Consider the following 24,769-nt stretch of genomic DNA (forward strand, 5'->3'; position numbering starts at 1 on the left):
TTCAAACAGGTGCCATTCATACAGGTAACGAGTGGGGGACAGAAAAGCTTCTTACAGAAGACGTTACAGGTCTGTGAGAGCCAGAGATTTTCCTTGTTTGAGGTGACCAAATACTTATTTTCCACCCTGATTTACGAATAAATTCTTTACAAATCCTACCATGTGAATTCATGGATTTTTTTTTCACATTCTGTCTCTCACATTTGAAGTGTACCTCTGGTGCAAATTACTGACCTCTGTCATCATTTTAAGTGGGGGAACTTGCACAATCGGTGGCTGACTAAATACTTTTTTGCCCCACTGTAAGTTGTGCTTTAGAGATGGCACATTTACAGTTCAGGTTTTCAAAAAACAAAAACCCTTAGTTTCAAAAGGCAGAAAAAGCTAAAAAGGAGAAAAAAAGGTGTTTTTATTGAATTGGCTCATTATTGTAGAATCACAGTGATTTCATGGTTATTGAAATGTGTTCAGAATTTGCAAAGTTACGATGCCTCATGTTCTAAATCATGATACACTGCTCTCCCCTACATAAGCTGCCTTTATAGATTTTAAGTATCAGCATATGTATTGGTATTGGCAATACTGGCCTTATATTTACCTGGTATTGGATCGATACCAATATCTGCAGTGTCGCACACCACTAGTGTAAAACTGTGGTATTGTTTTTTTCTCAAATAAAAAAAATCTGACAACAGTTCATTACTGCTCTACTAAAAAACACATTAGAATATATTGTTTACATAAGCTGCTGGTGCATGTTGGATGTGCTTCTACCGGAAAAACAGTTGCAGGGCAGTTACAGACTAAAGACTAACTTGTGCCTCCCTGTGGCTTATCCTCTGGCATGAATATATCCTAACTGATCTCTTGCATGTGTTTATATAGTCCAAGTGATGTTGGGTAATTGCAGCTGACACTTCAATGTTACCTCACTGACCGATAAAGACTAATTTTTTTTTATCTTAATTAAAATAAATAACAATCGAAATCGAAATAATCTAGTTCATTTATGTTTATAAAGGTAGATTGATGTAATTCATAATTTCTTTGTTGAACAGCTGAGTTGTGGAGTGATGAGGACCCAAATGTAGATGTATGATGAAGACAAACTGTGTGGACCAAGTTGTCCTAAAAAAGAATGTAAAAATAATGTATTGTTGAAAAAAAAAAAAAACGAAAAGAAAAAGGAAACACTGGTACTTCATGTAGTAGTGGGTGGCTGAACCAGCCAGTTTCTAAACATTACTGTTGATTATCATATGTGCCAGGCCGGAGGGAGGGGACCAAGAGGATCCTGCCTCTGAAATGTAAAGTGCGGTAACCACACACTTAAAGGAGAAAGAGCACCAAGGTGTACCACTTATTAAAAGTTTTAAGTGAGTGAGACTATATATTTGATCCCTTTATGTGTACCCATGACACTTTGTAGATTAGATGTCTATTCATATTAATGTACAGAATTCACCTGCTTGCTGCTACTACTGCACATTCACCCAATGTATATACTACATATATATATATATATATATATATATATATATATATATATATATATATATATATATATATATAATGTTTTTCCTCTACACCCCCCCCCCCCCCCAATTTTTTTGCACATGTCGAGGAGCGTGTCAGGCTACATTTCACTGTGTGTTATACTTGTATAACTATGCATGTGACAAATAAAGAACCTTGACCTTGACCTAGATTACAGAAAATCCAAAATAAATGAAAACTTGTGCACCCATGTTTTTGTCAGTGAAGATTTTCGCTGTACAATCATTCCACCCAGCAAAAGAACATTTTGCATGACACTGCCACGATGACTGGATGCAAAATTCTGTCTACTACGGTAACATCCCCAGGCATACATCGTGTAGTCGAACGATGTCGACTACACTCTACTCTACTGGACCAATATTAAGTCCACTTTTGTTTAATTTATTTTACAATTTTTGCTTAGTTCTTTGTTAACATTTACAAGCATTTAGTAAGTAAGGTTTATTTATAATTGCTCTTCCAGATACAAGGTGTCATGATCCTGGGTCTTTTGACCCAGCGTTTTGTGTTTTCTATTGTTGTGATGTATTTTGGTTCTGGTTTTCTATTTCTTTGGGTTTTGGTTCTGTTCTTCCTCAGTTTAGTGTTTAGTCTTTTCTGCCTCTGTATTCCTGTGTCAAGTCCGCTTTTCTTAGACTGTGTTTTTGTGTGTATGTGTTCCTGTTTTACTTTGAAGGTTCCTGTCTGATGTCAGTGCGTTCTGTTTACGTTTCCCCTGCCTCGTCCCCCTACTGTTTCCCAGCCCCTGATTCCTGGTGTGTGTATTTATAGTGTGTGTTACCTCGTCCTCGTTACTGGTTCATCTGTGTATCTTCCTCCGTCATCGATAATTGTCTCTCCGTGTCTCCCTGCATCTGTTTCTGGTTGATTCTGTTAGTTTTCCCAGTTTAGGTTTGCTTAGTTTCATGCTCAGCCTAGCCATCTCTGTTTGTATCTACATTTGACGAATGAACTCACTTGCATCTGAGCTGCCGCATCTTGGTTCCTTAATAATTCCATACGGCTTGCCTCATGAGCCGTGACACAAGGTCACAAAAGTGTACAACCAAATTTTGAATCATCTTTGATTCTGATCAAAACTAGGATCCAATATAAGCTAGCAAATGTTGGATGAGAGAAGAGAAAGTGAGTGAGTGTGATGGAGCTCTACTGAAAACAGACATTTCGTCAGGCATTTGGCTTCTTTTTACAATATATTTTTTCATTGTTTTATTTTTGCTATTTTTGCTGTGTTCTTTTCTGTGTTATTTGGTAAAATTTATAATCATGAATGCAGACATACAGTCATCTTACAGAACTTACATAACATGAAAACCTTATTTTCTGAAAAAGCAGACATTAAAGCCATGTCCATAACATGCTTTAATGTCTAACAGGTCTCAACAACATGTAAGAGGCTGCAATTGATTAGACTGAAAACCAACAAAAAAAATTGAAACAGGTGAGAAATTGTATAAATGTGCACGTAATAACTCTCATTTTGATGCTTAAAAGTGTTGCCTGCATGATTTAATAGCCCTTAAAATCATGTCCTCATAAAAGACTGGAAATTAACGTTTGTGCAAATTTAATGTAATCTTTAAAACCAGAAAAATTTATTCCTGAAATGCCGCATTATGGCAACACTAGAAACACAGCTTGGTTAAGTGTGACAGCATCCATGGGGATTAAACAAGAAATCTCAGCTCCATCACACACTCACCATCACATTTGCAGTGTTCTCTTCTCCCTGTCTGCCACCACTACGTCTTTTTTGTTGGCCAGAAGATGCTTGTCTGTCTGGAACTTGAAGTCCCACAGGACTTTAACTCTTTTCTCAACCTGTTGTCCTAATCCATATGTGGCATAGATATTCCTGCACATTCTTGAAGCCATTTGGGTTGTGCTTCTTAGTGTGTGCTATGCCAGCTTGCTTACATCCTACTACTGTGTGCTACATATTCTCCAGAGCACCTTTGCAGAGTCTGCAACTTAGATCCTGTCATCTATGGTAGACTCCTGGCTATTTGGATCCGGTGCTTAAAGTCTGATCAGTCACTGTTCTCAGTCAGCTACAGTAAAAAAATAATGGATCTGGAAAAACCTAAAGCTGCTACATTTGAAAGCTATGATTAACTTCCTTCACAGTTGTCAAATGATTCCATCTATGACTGGGGAATCTTTAATAATGTTAATGGACAAAAAGTATATGTAGATAAAAATATATGGTGTTCATAACTGACCTGATCCACTTTACTGATGAGGCTTCGGTCCCAATACTCGCACAAGATGAGTCTCAGTCAAACCTGGAGGAGAGTGAGCTAAAGAACACAAACAAAGGGATTTAAAGGATCTTCAGTCATATGAGTTCTATGCAAAACTACACAATAATTATAGTACAACACATGCAAGAAGGCAAATCTGCATCAAAATACATACACTGACACACACACACACACACATACACACACACACACACACACACACACACACACACACACACACACACACACACACACACACACACACAGCAAGAGTGAGTAAAAATGAGCTGGCTGTGATGTTCTAATGCAGGTATGGGCATCAGAGCTAGTTAAAGAGCTGAAAATAACCTACCGTGTTTGCCATCATTAGAATCAGCAACTGAAGGCTAGGAAAGCAAAAACTGGAGGCATTATGCCATCCTGTACACTAGAGGGCAGCACAGGCTAAAACTATTAAAGCCACTTGCTGTTCAGTCATGAAATTATAAACCTGTGGTGCATTTGAATTATTTTAAAAGCATCAAAACCGCTATAACTGATAACTTTAATTACATTTCCACAAGGCTTTTCAAATTATGTTAATTGTGACTGAAGTGTATCACTGTAACACTTTTCAGTAGTGATGTTACATCTCACACTGCAAGAAGGTCATGAGTTCCCCTCCATCATCTGGCCGGGGTCTTTCTGTGTGGAGTTTGTTCCAGGTTTCTCTCCAGGTTCTCTGGATTCCTCCCACAGTTCTACGACATGCAGTTAGTTGGGTTGGGTTAACTAGTGATTCTAAATTGCCTTTTAGATGTGAGTGTGAATGGTTATGTGTCTCTGTTAGCTCTATGTCATATGCAAGATGCAGGATGTAACCTGCCTCTCGCCCTATGGTAGCTGGGATAGGCTCCAGCTCTCATAAGGGTATTCTACATCATTATTTTTACATATTCACCAGTATGTACCCGCATGTATTACTACAACAGGGCTGCTATACAAAGAATGACCAGCAGAGGTTAGTACTTTCAAATGAGCCGCTGTATGGGGCTTCATGTGATCTGCCTTTGCCATGACATACACATATGGACTTTGGTTCCGTATAAATTGCTTTTCTTACATTTGTCTTTTCAGACTGCAATTTCAGTCTCTGCTTTTCTCCAGCTCACTACTCCTTCACACGGCTCAGACTCCGCTCTCGTATTCCTCTTTTCTGGCACTCTACTGAAATAAGGAAGGCATGACCGTTGTTATCAGTTGTGTCACCTGCCTGGCCTGGAACTGCCAGTGAACCTGCTGACAAATCTCAGCTCCAATTCTGAAGGACAAGTCTTGGACAAATCTGACACAGACAGTTTTTAGTACTTTTGCTGATAGCAGTTCCAAACAAAATTACACAATAATCACAGCACAAACAATGAAAGAATGCAAAAGAGAGCAAAGGCCAGTTCAGTGTAGGACTTCAGTCCTCTTTGAACTACTTTTCCTGACTTCTACATTTGTTTTTTCCATTAGGAAAACATAACAATATGTAAAATGACTTTGTCTTGTTCCTGAATACAGTGATTTGTTTGTCTGATGTGAAGCCAGCAACATTTCAGTTTTGCCTTATGGAAATTAAAAATTTGTTTAGCTTGGCCCAATATGCTTGTTTTTTTTTCACCACTATGGTGGTGTGGTGCTCGGGTGTTGGAAAGCTTTCCACAGTATGGGTGTAAATGACCCAGATTATTTGTTTATTTGATATTTTTCAAACAGTTAAATCCCTGAACGAATTATACCTTATAATATAGATTAGACTCTTATTTTGAAATTCGGAACGGGCAACTTCCGGGAAGGAAGATCGTACTGCTACTGCTTGCCGCAGAAAAGGTTAATGAGAAGGTTATCGTTTTCCATCCATCTTCAAATTAGCATCTAGCTGGAAGGCGAACAGGTATGTTTGTGTGTTGTACTTGTTTGCATTTCGGACAATTTGTAAATATATTACTCGATTATTAATAAGTTTATGAGTGATCTAGCAGGCTGATGCTAGCACCTCCTGTGCCTTTTCTGTGAATTAATTAGCATAACGGAAACGTGGTTATATCAAGTGAATGTTTATTTTGTTTTATGTCATGATTACAGCTCTTACGATGTGCCTATGGTAACTTGTGAATAAATGGGTTGGAATACCCCACCATGGTCCATCCGTAATGATCATTGAGTGCACCGTCTGAATAAAGTCCGGCTGGAATGCTACAATGGGTTCAAAGTGTTTCTAAGTCAAATCAAAATCAAATCAAATCAAATCACTTTTATTGTCACATCACATGTGCAGGTACATTGGTACAGTACATGTGAGTGAAATTCTTGTGTCCGAGCTTCACATGCAACAGAGTTGTGCAAAATACAATAACGTAAACAAGCAAAATACAAGAATGGCTACATCTGAAACTAATAAATATATGTACAATATATAATAGTATATGCATTTCTGGATGTGTATACTAAATATTTTCTACGTGTGTGTGTGTGTGTACACATATTTTACAAATTAAATAGAGTAAACAATAAATAAAATCTATAAAAATATACAGAGTTGAGACATGTGCAAAACAGTGGCATTACTGTACAGTATGGAGTGCATAATGTTGAAGTTCCAGTAGTGAAGGTGAGGTGTCTATGACGTGTTCAGCAGTCTGATGGCCTGGTGGAAGAAGCTGTCTCTCAGTCTGCTGGTTCGGGACCGGATGCTGCAGAACCTCCTTCCTGATGGAAGCAGTCTGAACAGTTTATGGCTGGGGTGACTGGAGTCCTTGATGATCCTCCCCGCTTTCCTCAGGCAGCGCTTCCTGTAGATGTCTTGGAGGGAGGGAAGCTCACCTCCAATTATCCGTTCAGAGCACCGCACTACTCGCTGGAGAGCTTTGCAGTTGTAGGCGGTGCTGTTGCCATACCAGGTGGTGATGCATCCAGTGAGGATGCTCTCAATGGCACAGTGATAGAAGGTCCTGAGGATGCGGGGGTTCATGCCAAATCTTTTCTGTCTCCTGAGAAAGAAGAGGCGCTGCTGCGCCTTCTTCACTGTTTTGTTTATGTGTACTGACCACGTAAGATCCTCAGCCAGATGTAAACCAAGGAACCGGAAGCTGCTCACTCTCTCCACAGCAGCGCCGTTGATGGTGATGGGGGTGTGTACTTCTCTGCACCTCCGGAAGTCCACTATCAACTCCTTTGTCTTTGCGACGTTGAGGGTGAGATGGTTGTCTTGACACCAGTGGGTCAGGGCGCTGACCTCCTCCTTGTAGGCCGTCTCATCACCATTGGTGATAAGACCCACCACTATAGTGTTGTCCGCAAACTTCACAATGATGTTGGAGTTGTTAGTGGCCGTGCAGTCGTAGGTGTAGAGTGAATACAGGAGAGGGCTCAGTACACACCCCTGTGGAGCACCAGTGTTCAGTGTGATGGGGGATGAGGTGATGCTGCCCAGTCTGACCACTTGGCGTCTGTCAGACAGGAAGCTAAGGATCCAGCTTTGAGGGAGCTGCTCAGTCCTAGATCCTGCAATTTCCTGTCCAGCTTCGAGGGAACGATGGTATTGAATGCTGAGCTGTAATCTACAAACAGCATTCTCACATACGTGTCTCTCTTCTCCAGGTGTGACAGGGCAGTATGTAGTGTCAGGGCTATGGCATCATCAGTGGACCTGTTGTGGCGGTATGCGAACTGTAGAGGGTCCAGTGAGTCGGGTAGTGCAGAGCAGATGAAGTCCCTGACCAGCTTCTCGAAGCATTTGCTTACGATGGGGGTCAGGGCTACAGGTCGCCAGTCGTTCAGTGAAGAGATGGTGGAGGATTTGGGTACAGGGACGACGGTGGCCATTTTGAAGCAGGCTGGGACTACAGACAGAGAGAGGGAAAGGTTGAAGATGTGCGTGAACACTCCAGCAAGCTGATCCGCGCAGCTTTGCGCGCGTTCACCTTCCTGAAGCACTTCCGCACATCCTCCTCAGACACAGTGTGCGCACTGACGTCATCCGCGGTGCGCACACTGTCCGGTCTCATGGTGTTCGCTGTGTCAAATCTAGCGTAGAATACGTTTAGATCCTCACACAGAGAGGCCGTGGTCTGCGGTGTGCTGGTTTTCCCTCTAAAGTCTGTGATCGTGTTTAGTCCCTGCCACATACTCCGAGGGTTGTCAAACTGTTGCTCCACCCTGTCCCTGTACTCACGTTTGGCTGCTTTGATCGTCTTCCGGAGTTGGTAATGTGCGTGTTTGTTGTCCGATGTGTTCGCGGAAGCAAAGGCGGTGCTCCGTGCCACCAGTGCCGCGCGAACATCTCCGTTAATCCAGGGTTTTTGATTTGGGAAGGATTTAACTGTTCTGGATGGGACGACATCTTCCACGCATAAATCCGCAGACTGAGTCTGTGTACTCATCAATGTCCCTAGCAGCCACGTGAAACATTTCCCAGTCCGCGTGATCAAAACAGTCCCGCAGCACAGACTCCGATTGGTCGGTCCAACGGTGCACCGCCCTCCGAGTTGGAGCTTCCTGTTTCAGCTTCTGCCTGTAGGCGGGCAGGAGCAGGATGGAGCGGTGATCTGATTGGCCGAATGGGGCGCGGGGGAGGGCTTTGTACGCATCCCGGAAAGAGGTGTAGCAGTGGTCAAGTAGCCGGTCTCCACGAGTGTTGAAATGGATGTGTTGGTGGAGTTTTGGTGAGACTTTCTTCAGGTTTCCCATATTAAAGTCCCCTGTCGTGATAAAAGCTGCCTCTGGGTGTGCGGTTTCCTCACTGCTGATCGCGCTGTACAGTTCCCTGAGTGATTCGTCAGTGTCGGCTTGTGGGGGAATGTAAACAGCCGTAATAATCACTGCTGTAAATTCCCTCGGTAGCCAGAATGGCCGGCACTTAATCATCAGGTACTCCAGGTCCGGTGCGCAGAAGGATTTGACCGGGTGCACGTTCGCATAATCACACCAGCTGTTGTTGATCATGAAACATACACCACCGCCTCTGCTTTTCCCAGTAAGATCCTGTGACCTGTCCGCGCGGTGCACAGAGAACCCCGGTAGTTGTATTGCGGAGTCCGGTACCTTGTCCGATAGCCAGGTTTCTGTGAGGCAGATCACGCAGCAGTCCCGCATCTCTCGCTGGAATGAGATCCGTGCCCGAAGCTCGCACAGCTTGTTCTCCAGAGACTGCACATTAGCCAGTAATAAACTGGGTAACGGTGGTCTGTTAGTGCGCCGTCTCAGTCGAACCAGAACGCCAGATCTTCTCCCTCTGCGTCGGCGTTTGCGGCCTCCAGGGCCAGAGAACAAAGGCGTCTCAGGTGAGATGAATGGGGGTCTGCAAACGGAGCGTCCGTGTTGCAAAACTTGAACTCCGGAAACTTATAAGAAAGACCGTCTTTTATGTCCAGTAAGGTTTGTCGGTCGTACACAAGGAGACATGTGCTACTCGCGAAAAAATGAAGGAAAAGTAAAATTAAACACAGAAAAAAGCTGTTGCATGGGGGAGCTCGCGACGAGGCTGCCATACTCGGCGCCATCTTGAAGTCTGGGACTTCTGAAAGAAAACTGCCAAATTTAGCACCCTGTGAGCCTCATTTGTTTGATAAAATACAGTTATTGTGAGTCAAAGTTATTAACTTGGCATCAGAGGAGGAGCCAGACATTTGAAACACCCGGGGCTTAGCCCTAAAGGGTATGCATGTGGGATTTTTTTTTTTTTTTGAGGGGGGGGGGTGTAGAAATGACTGAAAGATTAATAGGCTCTGTTTTGAGTTTTGTTCAAAAAAGAATGACTTCATATAGGGAAATATATATATCACACATGCAGGACACCTTAAACTAGTTTTTTAATTAAGCAGCAAGACAGAACAAGGTCAGGGCTGTATCAAGACACAGGGACTAAACCCCAATTCAACCAGACGCAGAACTGATCCAGAATTAAGACAGGACTACAACAGTTCAAAAGCAGGACTACTGAGGACTTAACCAAGACATAACCACAATCAGAACTAGATGATAGTAGCACTAAAAATCATCATAGACCTGCACTACACTTATTTATTTAATTCTACCAAAGTACAATATTTAGATTGAGAAAAGTTTATATAATTATTTAGCCTTGTTGTGCAAACAAGCCTGCAGAACTTAATAAATATAGAATTTGAAAAATAGCAAACCTAAAAAGAAACACTAGGTACGAGATACATGAGGACCTGTGATACGGTGATACTTTTAGTAAGCAACCATTTGACTAACAGGTGTGTCTCACCTGCTCTTGTTCATCTCTGTTCTGTCCTCATTCTCCATCTCAATCTCTGCTCCTCTCTCTCTCTTTGTGCTGACAATCATCAAATATACAGTTGAAACCAGATATTTACAAACTCTTCAGATCAAAACACAAACACTTTTTTAATTGTAACATCAAATCAGACTAAATGTTTATTTTTTTAGATTGATAAATATAAAAACATATTTGTTAACTTTAAGAGTAAAGAGAGAAACTGTCTGTGTTTTTTAATTGTAAATGGCACCAAATTGTATTCAAATTGAGCCACACTTATGGAGCTCCACAGTTCTTTTCCTGGTGTTTTGTTGACATCTCTTGATGTTCCCATGTCACAGAAACAGGCTCTGTGTTTTGTCTTATATGCATCCACAGCTGTGCCACCAGTTTACTCACATGGACTCTACTAACCAATCAGAAGCTTCTTCAGCTCAGAATGGAATCGTCTGGAGTTTTCTTATTAATTAACAATAAACTTAGTGTACATGTACTCCTAAATTTAATGAAAGTGATAAAAAATAGAAGCTCTGTCTCTCTTTATTCTGACATTTAACTGATTCAAAAGATATTTCAATATTTATCTAAAACAAAAGTTTACTCTAAATTGATGTTGTACAGTAAAAATGTTTTATGTTTTCTCCCTAAAGTGTAAATATCTGGTTACAAATGTGAATATCCTGCTGTGTACTGAAATCCCTCTTGTTTTGCATAGAAATATACTGAACAACATACAAAGCATAACATATAAAATAACATTTACCTGAGTTTTTTCTTTGAAAGAAGCCTCTAATGTCCATTCTTATATTTCAGTACATAACTGAAACCGATTTAGTCGGGGAGGGTAAGAACTGAAAATATGAAATAAACACACGTAAGCTAAGACTCTCTAAAAAATAGCATTTGTTCGGCTTTTCATTTCGCCATTTGTTGATTCACTTGAAGAGCAAGTAAAATAATATTGGTCAAGTGATCAGTTTCATATCAATCTTTCGTGATGCACCGTCATATTTACATTATTTGTACGGTACGAATGATTTGCTTTGGTACCTGCTCAAACTTAAGCTCTCCTTAGTATGGCTGGCTCCGTCTCTCCAACAGCGCACTCACGGGCAGCAGCTCCCCCAGCCCCCTCGCTCAGTCGCTTAGTGCCTGAGCTTGGATCATACCAATATCAGGGGGGGATTCACGCACAGTCGTAAATTCCCACAGTGTGCACTATGTGCTTCGAATATTGTGTGTACTTTTTGTTTTATACAGTTGTCAGCCAGGCATCTAACTATGAAAAAATTACACTCCAAAATACCCCGGGCTTCTGACAAAACAACCCGGGCTTAAGCCCCGTAAGCCACCCCCACGCTCCGCCCCTGCTTGGCATAGGGTTTTTCTTCAACACACCTAAACACTTTTAGCTGCCTAACAGCAGTTACTTTAAACTCAAAAGGTTTAATATGTAAGCTTTCACCTTCTGAATGTTAGTATGTACGGTTAATAAATATATCATGAATATGTGGCAACACGAAGGGGAAAATGTGGAAAAGAGTGAGGAAGCAATGATGTCATACACACACACACTAGAATGCTGGTGTGGCAAGTGGGAGCTTAAAACCTTTTACAATTGTAAGGTGTTGGGAGATTTTGAGTTTTGTGTTATGTTTATTTGTAGCTTCATTTAAAGGAAGAAGAGCTTATGAGTTGTACAACTGCAGGAAAGGGAAGTGAGACATTGTGTGCAGAAAATAAGTGCTGTGACAGCTAAACAGCTACCTCCTGTTTCAACAGATAAGCTAACGGTTTTTCCTTTTAAGGAGTTGTTATTGAATTCTATACATGCCACGCCTATTGTTGTTCGAGTATAAACTAGAGTGATTCCTCTGTGACACACACATAGTGCACACGTTGGTGCAGATCGGATCGTGTCGGGGCATCGCCCATGTACATGTAAAATCTTTGAGTCTGTGTTTCTTGCCTCCTAAGAGTTTTCTCCTCACATAAGGGAAACTGGACAACGCCCAGTCACCTCCACTTTAGCTCTTCAGCTTCCGAGTAAAAGAAAACGAATTATTAATGTATGCAAAACAAAAATCAAATACACACCCTCTGTGGTTAGCACTACTGCAGAAAAACACTGGTTATCTGCAGCTAGAAAAATGGCCTCCTAAAAGTGGTGTAACACAAAAAATTAGAATTTACAAATAAAACGTTGAGAAACCAAATGTACAAACACAAAACAAATTACATTTTCTCTTCTGAGCAGATAACTTCCCAGTGCTTAAACGCTAATCTAAAAACCTAAACCTAAAAAAGCCAGAGGAATGTGCAAAGATCAAACATTCAAACAAGTTAGTTGTGCATAAGACAATTCCCTGCCAGTTACTGAAATGGGCAGAAGAAAACCTAAACAAAAGAAGATAGTTGGCAAAAAAAAAAAGACAAAGCACAAAGAACATAAAAAGGCAAAGCAGCAGCACTTCTGTAAAGGTAGCCCAGAGAAGCAGTTGTGGCCCGGCTGTAACAGAGCGTTTTCACTCCCGAGGCGTAACATGTCGACGTTTTGTCACGTCCCGCGGCGTTCCTGAGGAACGCGAAAGGAGACCTTCGGTGTTCTTATGGTACGCGGCGGGTTATGGCTGGAATCCAGTGCAATGACGCTCCGGCGGTAATAGACGTTCCAGCCCTGTATTCCAGTCCTAAACCTAACCTTATCCCTAGCCCTGACCATAACCTTATTCCTGGCTTTAACCAGGACTTTAATGATGTTAAATAGCGTGTTTCTAAGCGATTTGAAGAAAAAGAGCGAACATGTGTAGATTCAGTCCAGACGGTTCTCATATTTCCTCTTTTTTCCGAGGTCGTCATTTAGGAACGTGGTGGGTAGCCGAAAACGTAATATGGTGACGATTTGTCACCTAGCGTAAAATGTTACGCTTTGGGAGTGAGAACGGGTTGGCTGTAAAGCTATATCAGTCGCCCACTACTATATAATGATCCATCCATCCATCCATCTTCATCCGCTTTGTCCGGGGCCGGGTCGCGGGGGCAGCAGCCTAAGCAAAGAGGCCCAGACCTCCCTCTCCCCAGCCACCTCCTCCAGCTTATCCGGGGGAATACCAAGGCGTTCCCAGGCCAGCCGAGAGATATAATCTCTCCAGCGTGTCCTGGGTCTGCCCCGGGGCCTCCTCCCGGTGGGACATGCCTGGAATACCTCACCCAGGAGGCGCCCAGGGGGCATCCTTGTCAGATGCCCGAACCACCTCAGCTGGCTCCTTTCGATGTGGAGCAGCAGCTGCTCTACTCTGAGCCCCTCCCGGATGGCCGAACTTCTCACCCTATCTCTAAGGGAGAGGCCAGCCACCCTTCGGAGGAAGCTCATTTCTGCCGCTTGTATCCGCGATCTCGTTCTTTCGGTCACTACCCACAGCTCGTGGCCATAGGTGAGGGTAGGGACGTAGATCGACCGGTAAATTGAGAGCTTCGCTTTTACACTCAGCTCCCTCTTCACCACGACGGACCGGTGCAGCGTCCGCAATACTGCAGCTGCAGCCCCAATCCGTCTGTCGATCTCCGGCTCCCTTCTCTATATAATGATGTTGGAGGAAATAATTTATAGCTCTAGGATTGAGAGCAATAAATTAAGTTCAAAATGAAAATTGTTGGATTTGGAGAACCAGATTCAAATATATGTTAATATTAATATTAGTTAGTATCTTTAACTGTCCTCTAATCTTCTGCTTTTTGAAAATTGTGATAATAAATGTTCATACATTTTCAAGTTTCGTATATGAAATAGAAATTTCATTCAAGTTTTGATGTGTTTGAGATATCAAAATTGGTCTATTTTGAGTTTTTGGTGAGTTATCAGCTACTTGAACAAGTGAGCATAAGGTGTGTGTTCCTGAATACTAACAGGTACTGACAATGAAAGGGCAGTCCTGTCATGCAAATAGGTTTTGAAAGGTAAAACTCACATCTCCAGCATATATTTTCCAAACTGTTTGGATCCCCACCACTCTGACGAACTTTTTGGAGTAAATCAACTATGGATCAAATCTTCATCTTCATCCTGCTACTGCTCAGCTTGTCTGCAACTTTTTCCAAGTACGTTTACATTGACCAGAAAATGGATTGGCGTCAAGCTCAGATTTACTGTCAGCAGAATTACACAGACCTGGCCCCTGTCAGTAATGAGAAGGATAATGACAAACTTCAGCAGCTCTCCAGCAATGTCAATGACCTTATCTGGATAGGACTGGTAAGAAATTCCTCAAACCGAAAAGAATGGCTGTGGTCAGGAGGTGGAGCACCAACCTGGTATTTGTGGGAACCAGGTCAGCCTGATGACTATCTTCTGGGTCGTGAAGACTATGGCTGTATGTGGGAAAGCAAGTGGTATGATGCAAGCCTATTATATAAAATAACCTTCTTCTGCTACAGTCCAGCAGTGGTGAAGCAGGAAAAGACTTGGGAGGAAGCTCTGGAGTACTGCAGGGAGCACCATGATGACCTGGCCAGTGTGGCATCTGAAACTGAGATGCTGCTCATTCAGAAAGAGCTGAGCAAACATAACACCACTGAACATGTCTGGACTGGATTGCGCTTTCTGGCTGGGGACTGGCTGTGGGTGGACGGACAGGAGATGGACTATGAGGCCTGGGGTGAAGAAGGAAAACCATCATGTCCACATGCCAAGATAAAGTGTGGAGCCTTACAGGTGACAGGAGGGAACAAGGCTGTTTGGGGGGCTCATGACTGTGAGGAGAGACTACATTTTATTTGTTACTGAGCTTTGTAATATTCATTTGAATTTCCTTCTATTTACTTTGGATATTAGATAGTAGTAGATTATTTATCTCATTTGTTTATTTGTATTTTTATGCTTAATGCTTAATTATCTAATTTTTATTGTGGGAGAATGCCAAAGTCACCTGCCAGTAATTTTCAAACAGCACATTTAACCAATGATGTTTCTTTTCTTTTCTGGAAAACAAATATAAAGGTTCAGACTTAGTCTTTTTTTTAAGATTTCTCTCTAGTTTTTGCACCTTTGAATGGCTAAATAAAGAAATAAAGAAATGAAGGTTTTGTGACTTAGAAGTCACTTAAACCAGACTGAGATGGTTTGGCCTTAAACAGGCCATTCATGTACAAAACCTCTCCAATGTGGATGAATTAAAACAATTCTGTAAAGAAGAATGGGTCAGAATTCCTCTACAGTGATGTGAAAGACTCATTGCCAGTTATTCAAATGCTTGATTTTGTTTCTTGCTGTCAAAAGTGATATCAGAATACTTTATTAATCCCTGAGGAAAATATGTGGTTTCCGTTACTTCAAGACAATAAGAACAGTAACTGACTAAACTAAATAAAACAACACAACTTATTGCAAAGTTACTAAATATAAAAAACAGCTCTAATATATACAAAAAGCTCATTTAAATGAGGTGGGCGCTGGACCCTATCCGAGCTACACAGGGCGAAACACCCTGGACAGGTCCCCAGTCTGTCATAGGGTTAACACATAGAAACAGTCAACAATTTGCATTCACATTTACACATTTGGGCAATTTAGGTTTAACCATTTAACCTAACCCCACTCACTGAATGTCTTTGGCTGTGGGAAGAAACATGTAAAAATATAATACATTTTAAACATATAAGAAAAATTTATATATACAATTAAAATTGTACTGTAAAGTGTAAGGCTGTATTATTTTGTTATTGTAACTATAGAGGATGTGCAGATACTAATTGTGTGCAACTACTGCAGTGTGTACTGAAAACTAGATAGAGGAATTTTATAGCCGCAGGCAGGAATGATTTTCTGTGTGCATTTGTAATGTAATGCACTGAACGTGCTCCTGTGAATAGCCGGAATGTCATGGAGTAGATGGGAGGTATTGTCCAGCATTGTCCTTATTTTGGACAACATCTGCTTCTCTGACACCACCTTAAGGGAGTCCATCTCCATCCACACAACATTATTGGGCTTGCAGATCAGTTTAGTGAGTCTGTTGGCATCTGTGACCTTCAACCTGCTGCCCCAGCATGCAACAGCATAGAGGACGGCACCGGCCACAACAGACTCAGAAAGTCCTGAGCGTTGTCTGACAGATGTTGAAGGACCTCAGCCGCCTCAGAAAACAGAGACCACTCTGGCCCTTCCTGTAAAGTGCAGTGGTGTCTTTAACCAAGGTCAATTTATTGTCTTTGTGTATTTCAAGATATTCATAGTCCTCCACAATGTCCAATTCGACCACCTGGATTGAAACAGGGGTCACTGGTTTCCTGGTCCTCCTAAAATCCACAATCAATTCTTTGGTCTTTGATACATGTGCACAACAACAATAAATCTACTAACTGGTACAACCACATTTCTTGTTTCACTCAGGGCCAAGTAGGATTTGAAATGCTTCTTTTCTCTTAATAAAAGAACTCATCATTTAAAAAAAATGGATTTTGATATTATTTTCAGGTTGTTTTTGTCTAATATTAAATGTTTTTGATGACATGTAAGTATGATGAATGGGTTAGGGTTAGAAATTAGGATGGGGCAAATACTTTCATTTAACTTTTCATAACATTGTATACAGTCATGGCATCGTTTATCATACCATGTGATACAGTTGTGCACTCTTTCACATGAGGCCTGTGGACTTTTAATTTAGTGGATTTTCAGAAGCAATTAGACCATTTACAGACAAAAACTTAAGCTACAGATTTTCATTTTTCCAGGGTAGTGACTTTTGGGGCTGGGTCGGCTTCCTTAGCGTGACTGCGATTGTATTTTTGTTTATGTATTTTTTGTCAGTATATAAAAGAGTGAACATAGTGAATGTATAATATGGTCCTGTGCTATGGTTGCTGCAGCTGATGCTTTTTTAAAACCTTTTTGGGAGTTTGCTGTGTCAGTTTTCTCCCACATACTGTAAATCAAACCTAGAAGCAGCAGGTGAGCCATCTCTAAACTGGAGTGAAAAAAGTTATCCCGGGGAGAAACACACCAAAACTTCAATTATTTGCGGTCAGGTGAAGTGGATGTTTTGAACCAACATTTTGAGCAATGTTTCCAAACCTTCTGCAGCATCCGAATAGGAAAGTCAATAAGGAATGAAAGTTTCCAGCTAATACTATATTTAGTGCGTAGTGCAACAAAATTGTTTGGTTTGCAGTACCCAGTAACTGACCAAGTCTCTGCATGTTGTGTATGGCAGGGCACATCCAAAACTAATTCTTCATTTTGTATTCAGGCAGGTGGTTATGTAACAGTGCAAATGCCACATGTGAGGTTTCAGAAACTGCTGGGCTTGACAGGGCTTTGACTGAATTCTTTTTTTAAACTATCCTACTTTATAAACCTCACTGTAAATAGTAAATCTATGTAATAGGAAAATGTAGAACATGTTTTGATAAATGTTATGATTGTAACAAAAGGATAAAAATTAAATTAAAAACAATTATATACAGTCCTCACATTTTGTCACAGACACACAAAAGAAAATACATTAAAAACAGAAAAAGAAGAAAAGGAGATGGAAAGGCAGACAAGGGAAAATACCTTTAAAAATATTACTCTTACAATCTATAATTGTGTTTACAGTACAGGTATATTAATTTCCCCTGTGTGTTTAAAATTAAATTATGGGAACAGTTTGAAGCTATATTATTCTTTAATGGTCTTTTTATGGTTTTTAATTGTCTTTCAAATTCTCATTCATGTGTTGTTTTCCATCATGGTAATGGCATGACAGTATGAATGATGACTTCATTTGGTTCTCTAATGAGAAGAAAGCAATGGTTACACTTTGCTGTATGCAAACTAAAACATTTGTTTGGTGTGCTCACTTCCAATAACCTTTGGCTTTACATCTACCTGTGTTTGCTTTCTAAGTCTTGGTCAAACCTGGAGGAGCGTGATGTATAAAATACAAACAGAAGGAGAGATTTAAAGGATATCAGTTCCACACAAAACTACTTAATAACGTTAGCACGGGACATGCAACATTGCAAAAATTAAGAAAGGCAATCCAATGTATCAAAAGACAAATGTCTAGTATGGTTAAAGAAGAAGCAAAAAGCTGATGGAAATTACAAATTAAATATTCTCACACAACACATGGAGCTATTTCTCTTCAGTCTTCCAGTTTCTTCTATTAACATTGCATTTGTTTTCGACTCCTTGCGGGTCTTGGGAATAGGCCATTCCACTACGGCTTTGACTTTGGCCGGGTCAGCTCGCAAACGCCCCTGTTCCACAATGAAACCCAGAAAAGAAACAGTTTCCACATGGAACTCACATTTCTCCGCTTTCACAAAAAGGCGGTTCTCCAATAGGCGCCGTAGAACCAGACGTACATGGTTGATGTGCTCAGTCTGCGACCTGGAATGTCATCAGAATGTCATCCAGATACACGAAGACAAAATGGTTAATAAAGTCCCTGAGCACATCATTAATCAGGGCCTGGAAGACCGCAGGGGCGTTAGTGAGACCGAAGGGCATCACTAAGTATTCGAAGTGCCCCAGGTGGGTGTTGAAAGCCGTCTTCCACTCGTCACCCTTGCGGATGCGAACCAGATGATAGGCACTCCGAAGATCCAGTTTGGTGAACAGGACTGCCCCCTGTAATAGTTCAAATGCCGAGGCCAGCAGGGGGAGTGGATATTTATTCCTAACAGTGATCTTGTTCAGCCCTCGAAAGTCAATGCAGGGACGCAGGCTCTTATCTTTCTTCTTGACAAAGAAGAATCCTGCTGCTAAAGGCGAAGTAGATGGGCGAATAATACCTGCGACCAGAGACTCCGTTATGTAGCATTCCATGGCCTCGCGTTCCGGTTTAGACAGACTGTAGAGCCGACTTGCTGGCAGGGGAGCGCCTGGGAGTAGGTCGATTCCACAGTCGTAAGGCCGATGTGGAGGCAAAGACAACGCCTTACTTTTGCTGAATACCTGGCCGAGGTTGTGGTAGTCGGCGGGCACCAAGGAAAGGTCGGGGGGTGAGGAGCTTTTCGCAGAGGCGGTCCCAGGATTGTCCGGGACAGCGGCAAGTAAACATTGTTCATGACACCGCGTGCTCCAGCCAGTTACACACCCTTTGGCCCAGTCGATTTGGGGGTTGTGATGTTGGAGCCAAGGAAATCCCAGTACCAGTGGGGTGTGGGGGGCTTTGAATACCAACAAACTGATTTTCTCAGAGTGATTTCCCGAAATAATGAGTGTAACCTCCTGAGTGCGATGTGTGACGGAGGCTAGATGGCCGCCATTTAAGGCTGAGACCTTCAGGACCTCTGGAAGGGGAAGTAGGGGCAGGCCTAAGATGTTGGCTAACTCCTCGTCTAGGAAATTTTGTTCAGAACCAGAGTCAATGAGTGCGCAGCAGGAGTGAGTGAGGGAGTGAGACATTAATTTAGCAGGGCAGCTGAGGTGAGGGAACACTTTTGTTGTGGCGCCCGCCAGTATCCCCACAATTACTGACGGGCCGACTCTTTTACTCGGTCTGGGCAGGAGTCAACAAAATGTCCTCTTTTTCCACAAAGAAAGCACTCACCAGTCCGTTGTTTGCGCCCCAGTCTAGAGGAGGAAAGCTTGGCTCCGCCGAGCTGCATGGGTTGCTCTTCATCCCCGTGTTGCTCCTCCTCACTTCTCCACATCAGAGTAGGAAGGTCCCTAGATGTACCCGTGCCCCCAGCAGGCCGCCGACCATCCCCGGCTCTTCTGCCGAACTCCCGCATGTGGTCGTCTAAGTTAATACACATATTGATTAGAGCAGACAAAGCTTTAGGCAGTTCCTTGGTTGCTAACTCACGCTTAATATTCTCATTAAGGCTGTTGAGGAAGGCTCCACGCAGTGCTTTCTCCTCCCAGCCCGACTCCTCCGCCAGGATCCAGAACTCCACGGAAAAGTCAGCAACACCTACCTTGCTTCAGAGAAAACATGCGATGACCTGCAGCATCCGAGCTAGCGCCTTTATCAAACACACAGCAAAACTTGCTGAGAAAGACGTCATATGACACAGAGGGCTGGGTATTTAAAACTGCCTGAGCCCATTGAAGCGCCCGCCCAGTCATAAGTTGCACCAAATAAGCGATTTTAGCAGAATCAGAGGCAAAGGCACAAGGTTGCTGTCTAAACACAAGAGAGTATTGCGTCAAAAAACCCCGGCTCCTCCCCAACTCGCCGTCAAATTTTTCGGGTGCGGGGAGTGAGTACTCCCGCTGCCGCGGTGGAGGTGAAGGAGGAAGCGGACAGGCTGCCGCGGCTTCCAGCGAAGGGGCGGGCTGCGTTGGAGCCGTATTAGGTGAGGAAATCAACATACCTTTAAGCTCTGTCATGGCTTGCAGAAGCGCGGTTTGTTCCTTTGAAACGTGCTTCAGCATTTCCTCGTGTCGCTCCAAAACCTCCGCTTGGATAGACAGCTGGCGTGAAGCAGAATCCGCTGGGTCCATGGTGGTGGGATTATTCTGTCACGGAAAAGAGGGACCCAGGCGCGGTTCTTGCTCACAGAAACACAGTGCGTTTATTTACAGTGAAACAGACAAGTCCAACAATCCATTCAAAAGTGCAATTTTCCAATCGTGCTCATCCCTTGCTCCCAGTGCGTTCCGTGTAGTAACTCCCTTAGTGTGTGTGCTCCCCAACTCGCTTCTCCGCTCGCCCCTCCTGGAGGAAGAAGGAAAATCCAGCGTTAGCCACACGCTAGCCGAATAACACACTCACACTGCTCGCACAGACTATACCAGTTCGGAGTAATAATCCCACGTCGACTGTCGCCGTGAGTCCAGGTTAAATACCCCTTTCTAGCCTGGAGGAATGATTACCAACCACTGGTCAGGTAATCAGCTGCAGGTGGGCTGGCAACAGCGAAGAGGGACTCCCAATGACGACAGTCGCCAGGACACGCCTCTCCCACGGCGCGCACTTCCGTAAACAACCCCGAGGGCCAGGGAGGGAGAAGCAAACACATATACAGAAAACATAAACACAAGCAGGGTCGTCCGGAAAGGGCCGTCCGACCGTGACAGGATCCTCATTGCTCTGAGGGACTCTCTAAAGATACTAACAATGGATCAGATCTTTACCTTCATTCTGCTCCTGCTTAGCCTGTCTGCATGTTTTTCCAAGTACGTTTACATTGACCAGAAAATGGATTGGCTTGAAGCTCAGAAGTACTGTCAGCAGCATTACACAGACCTGGCTCCTGTCAGTAATGAGAGGGATAATAATGAACTTCAGCAGCTCGCCAGCAATGTCAATGAAAATATCTGGATCGGACTGGTAAGAAATTCTTCAGACAGAACAGAATGGCTGTGGTCAGGAGGTGGAGCACCAACTATGTGTTTCTGGGCAATAAATGAACCTAATGACTATGATCATAGAGAAGACTATGGCATTATGCGTAAAGGCAAGTGGCATGATGTAGGCCAATGGAATAAAAGACCCTTTTTCTGCTACAGTGCATCAGTGGTGACTGAGAAAAAGACTTGGGAGGAAGCTCTGGAGTACTGCAGAGAGCACAACGATGACCTGGCCAGTGTGGGGTCTGAGACTGAGATGCTGCTGATCCAGAAAGAGCTGAGCAAACAAAACACCACTGAACACGTCTGGATTGGATTGCGTTTCCTGGCTGGTGACTGGCTGTGGGTGGACGGGCAGGAGATGGACTATGAGGCCTGGGGTGAAGAGGGAAAGTCATCATGTCCACATGCCAAGATGAGGTGTGGTGCCTTACAGGTGACAGTTGGAAGCAAGGGTGCTTGGAAGGCACACGACTGCGAGGAGAGACTAAATTTTATTTGCTACTTTACATTGTAAAATTAATTACCTTCTATCTACTGTGGTTAGAGTAGGTTGATTATTTATCTAAATTATTTGTGCTTTCTTTCTTGATGTGTCATTGTAGATGTGTAGTTTCATTTCTGTTTTGTCAGAATGCTAAAAAGTCTGTTTGGTTGTCTTAAACTGTTTCATCAATTTTATTCCACTGAGTAACAATGTTAAGAGAAATGATACTGATGTTATTACTTTTATACTCAAAGTAAATAAAAATATTTTGAGATCATTTCCAGATGTTTTTCCATATTGCTTCCCTCAGAGCAACAGTACTTTCTTAAAATTTGAGTTTGCACTGTTTGCAGACATAGTGAAGAAACATGTGTTTACGAGTTAGAGGGAAGCTTGGGATGAGGGATGTAATGGGGTTAAATTATGCTCAATGGTCTTACAGATATGTATGTTATGATCCACAAAATAGCGATTCCACCTCTAAATTGGTAAAAAAAAATTGATAAAATAAAGGTTTGTGAGTAGCTTACTCAAAGTTTGTACTTATATCATATTAAGATGCTTTCTCGTGATCTTAAAAAGGCAGTTTATGCTGGAAAACTGTCCAATGGGGCTGAATTAAAACAGTTTCTACAATGAAGAGTGAACCAAAACTCCTCCACAGTAATTCAGTTATCAAAAACATCTTGATTGCAATTTTTTGCTGCTAAGTAAGGAACAATCATTTGTTAAGTTTAGAAAGACACTACTTCTTCATATAGAGCTAGGTAGGTTTGAATAACTTTTTCCATTAATAAATGACATCATAATTCAAAAAAATTGGGTTATCTGTGTCTGAAATTTCATTCATTTCCAAAATGTCTTGTCCCTCTTTCCCCTTTACTATGAGCCATTCATTACATTCTATAGTAATTTAGAGAGAGACACAAAGACACATGGAGAGAGATTTGTGTCACATAACAAAATTTCATGGGATGCATTTAACATTCATCAGAACCAGGCATTAAAATTCAGATTGGAACTGAGATGTTTATTACCCTTATAACAAAATCTACAAGTGTTTTTTTGCTATATCATGTTGTGCATGATATATATTTTTTTGTATTTATTATATATTTTTTGTATTGTGTTTCATACATTGGGCATTTTTGGCAACGTTTTGTTAACAACAATGTTAATTTCAGACAAAAAAAGAGTTTTGTCCGTAACATTTTGAAATTATGGCAAGTATTGATCATGTTGATGAGATAGAGGTCTCATAAACTCATGTATCAAATATCATACAAAGGGCATTATAAGGTTAATAAAAATAACAAAATGAATACAGAACTAAAAATGACAATATTTGCCTTTAGTGAAGCACAGAAGTATTAAAATACAAAAATTGTCAGATTTAAAAATCACCTTTTTTTAGGTCAGAAATGGATGTTTTTATTTTTATTTACATTTATTTCTTTTATTCCTGATGTGACAATACAGTTAAAAAGTCACTAACATTGGACTAACATGATTCAGCTGGCGCAACCATAACCTCCACGCACCCTGTCCCCTTACTTTGTCACATTAAACACCTCTCTACTTTAAAGAAGTACCAACTTAAAAAACAAACAAAAAAACTGTGTATAATGCTTGTATACTACTCTCACTTAATAACAGCAAAATAGCAGGTCTGTGATACTGTGGGCTTTCATTGCCATAACTGGTCTGTGCTACTTTTGCAAGAGAGTACTGTGCCATCTGTCCTAGCTGTTACTGCCACTTACTGGTGAAGATATTTGTAGCTTATTTTAGGATTTAGAAATGTGTTAGATAGGATGTAGAAGTATTGTAAAGACACTGAAACTGCCCTGGATGTAATAAAGGCCTAAATGTGTCACAAAGTTAGGAGTAGACTTGTAGGAGACCCTCCCCCACCTTGAGCTGTGAAAGTAAAACAAAGAGAGATGAGTGGAAATTCTCCAGGGGATACCTGGGTGGGGGTCTCAGTATTTGTAACTGGATAACTGTGGTCTGGACGGGAGATGGACTTTTATGACCGGCAGGAAGTCCCTCACACAGAGACATATATACACATGCACACACACAAGTATGTGCACACGCAGGCAGTCACGTGCTTGCACACACATACACAAACACAGTGTTTTAGTTTTATGGCACATCATATAGGGTTTACGGTGGGGGTCGCTTCTATAAAACAGCGGGTAATGGAGATCTTGCAGAGGAATTGCCCGGTCTTGTACATCTCCCTTCTAGAAGGTGCATCAGTGATTGTGGATGAATAACAGTTTTGTGAAGTAACTACTGAGTCCTCGTGTCGTCTCTGGAGGCCTGAGGAATCCAAGGACTGGGGTGAAACTGTTTCGAGGTGACACTGGCAAAAGTCAAAATCATCGTAGTGCTCTGACCCTCTCTGTTACTTTATGTAGCTAATATTTCATTGTAATGAATACTTTTTTAAATAATATGATAAAACACTAATATACTGTATTTTCCGCACTATAAGGCACACTTAAAATCCTTTACGTTTCTCAGAAATCGACAGTGCGCCTTATAATCCGGTGCGCCTTATGTAGGAATTCTGGTTGTGCTTACTGATCTCGAACTGATTTTATGTAGTACACGGCGCTCAAAACTCTGTCAAAAAGTGTTAGTACGACTTTGGTAAGCTACGAAGCCACACCGCTTGATGGATTGTTGGAGCATTACAGCCACCGTCAGGAGCCTCGCAGAGAAATCTGGGTTCAAACTCCGCTTCCGGTCCCAAAGTCAAATGAACACTGCAGCATCACTGAGAGTTAAAAACTGTCTAAATTCTTTCATCTTCAATAAAATGATCAGCGTTGCTGCTTTACCAGGTGTGACAATTAAGTCACTAGCTGGTATATAATAATGTGCTACGTGATTGCTAGCAACAAAGCTAT

The 24,769-nt window shown here is 42.0% G+C and overlaps 1 protein-coding gene and 1 pseudogene across 1 annotated transcript; both read left to right on the plus strand.

The window, feature by feature from the left end:
- Positions 1-14,083: 14,083 nt before the first annotated feature.
- On the plus strand, positions 14,084-16,537 carry LOC147301849 (macrophage mannose receptor 1-like). Its single transcript, XM_086282956.1, has one exon. The coding sequence runs from the start codon at positions 14,111-14,113 to the stop codon at positions 14,852-14,854; it is 744 nt and encodes a 247-aa protein (XP_086139082.1). The 5' UTR covers positions 14,084-14,110; the 3' UTR covers positions 14,855-16,537.
- Positions 16,538-21,113: 4,576 nt separating this feature from the next.
- LOC147301850 (lectin-like) lies at positions 21,114-21,839 on the plus strand (annotated as a pseudogene).
- Positions 21,840-24,769: the final 2,930 nt, after the last annotated feature.

Source organism: Aulonocara sp. 'chitande type north' Nkhata Bay, linkage group LG23 (genome assembly GCF_057382095.1).
Source record: "Aulonocara sp. 'chitande type north' Nkhata Bay isolate Kocher_YH1m ecotype deep benthic linkage group LG23, A_spYH_male_GT1.1, whole genome shotgun sequence".
NCBI lineage: Eukaryota > Metazoa > Chordata > Actinopteri > Cichliformes > Cichlidae > Aulonocara > Aulonocara sp. 'chitande type north' Nkhata Bay.

Excerpts from the sequence above, each read along its gene's own strand:
- LOC147301849 (XM_086282956.1), top strand. The coding sequence starts at position 14,111 with ATGGATCAAATCTTCATCTTCATCCTGCTACTGCTCAGCTTGTCTGCA.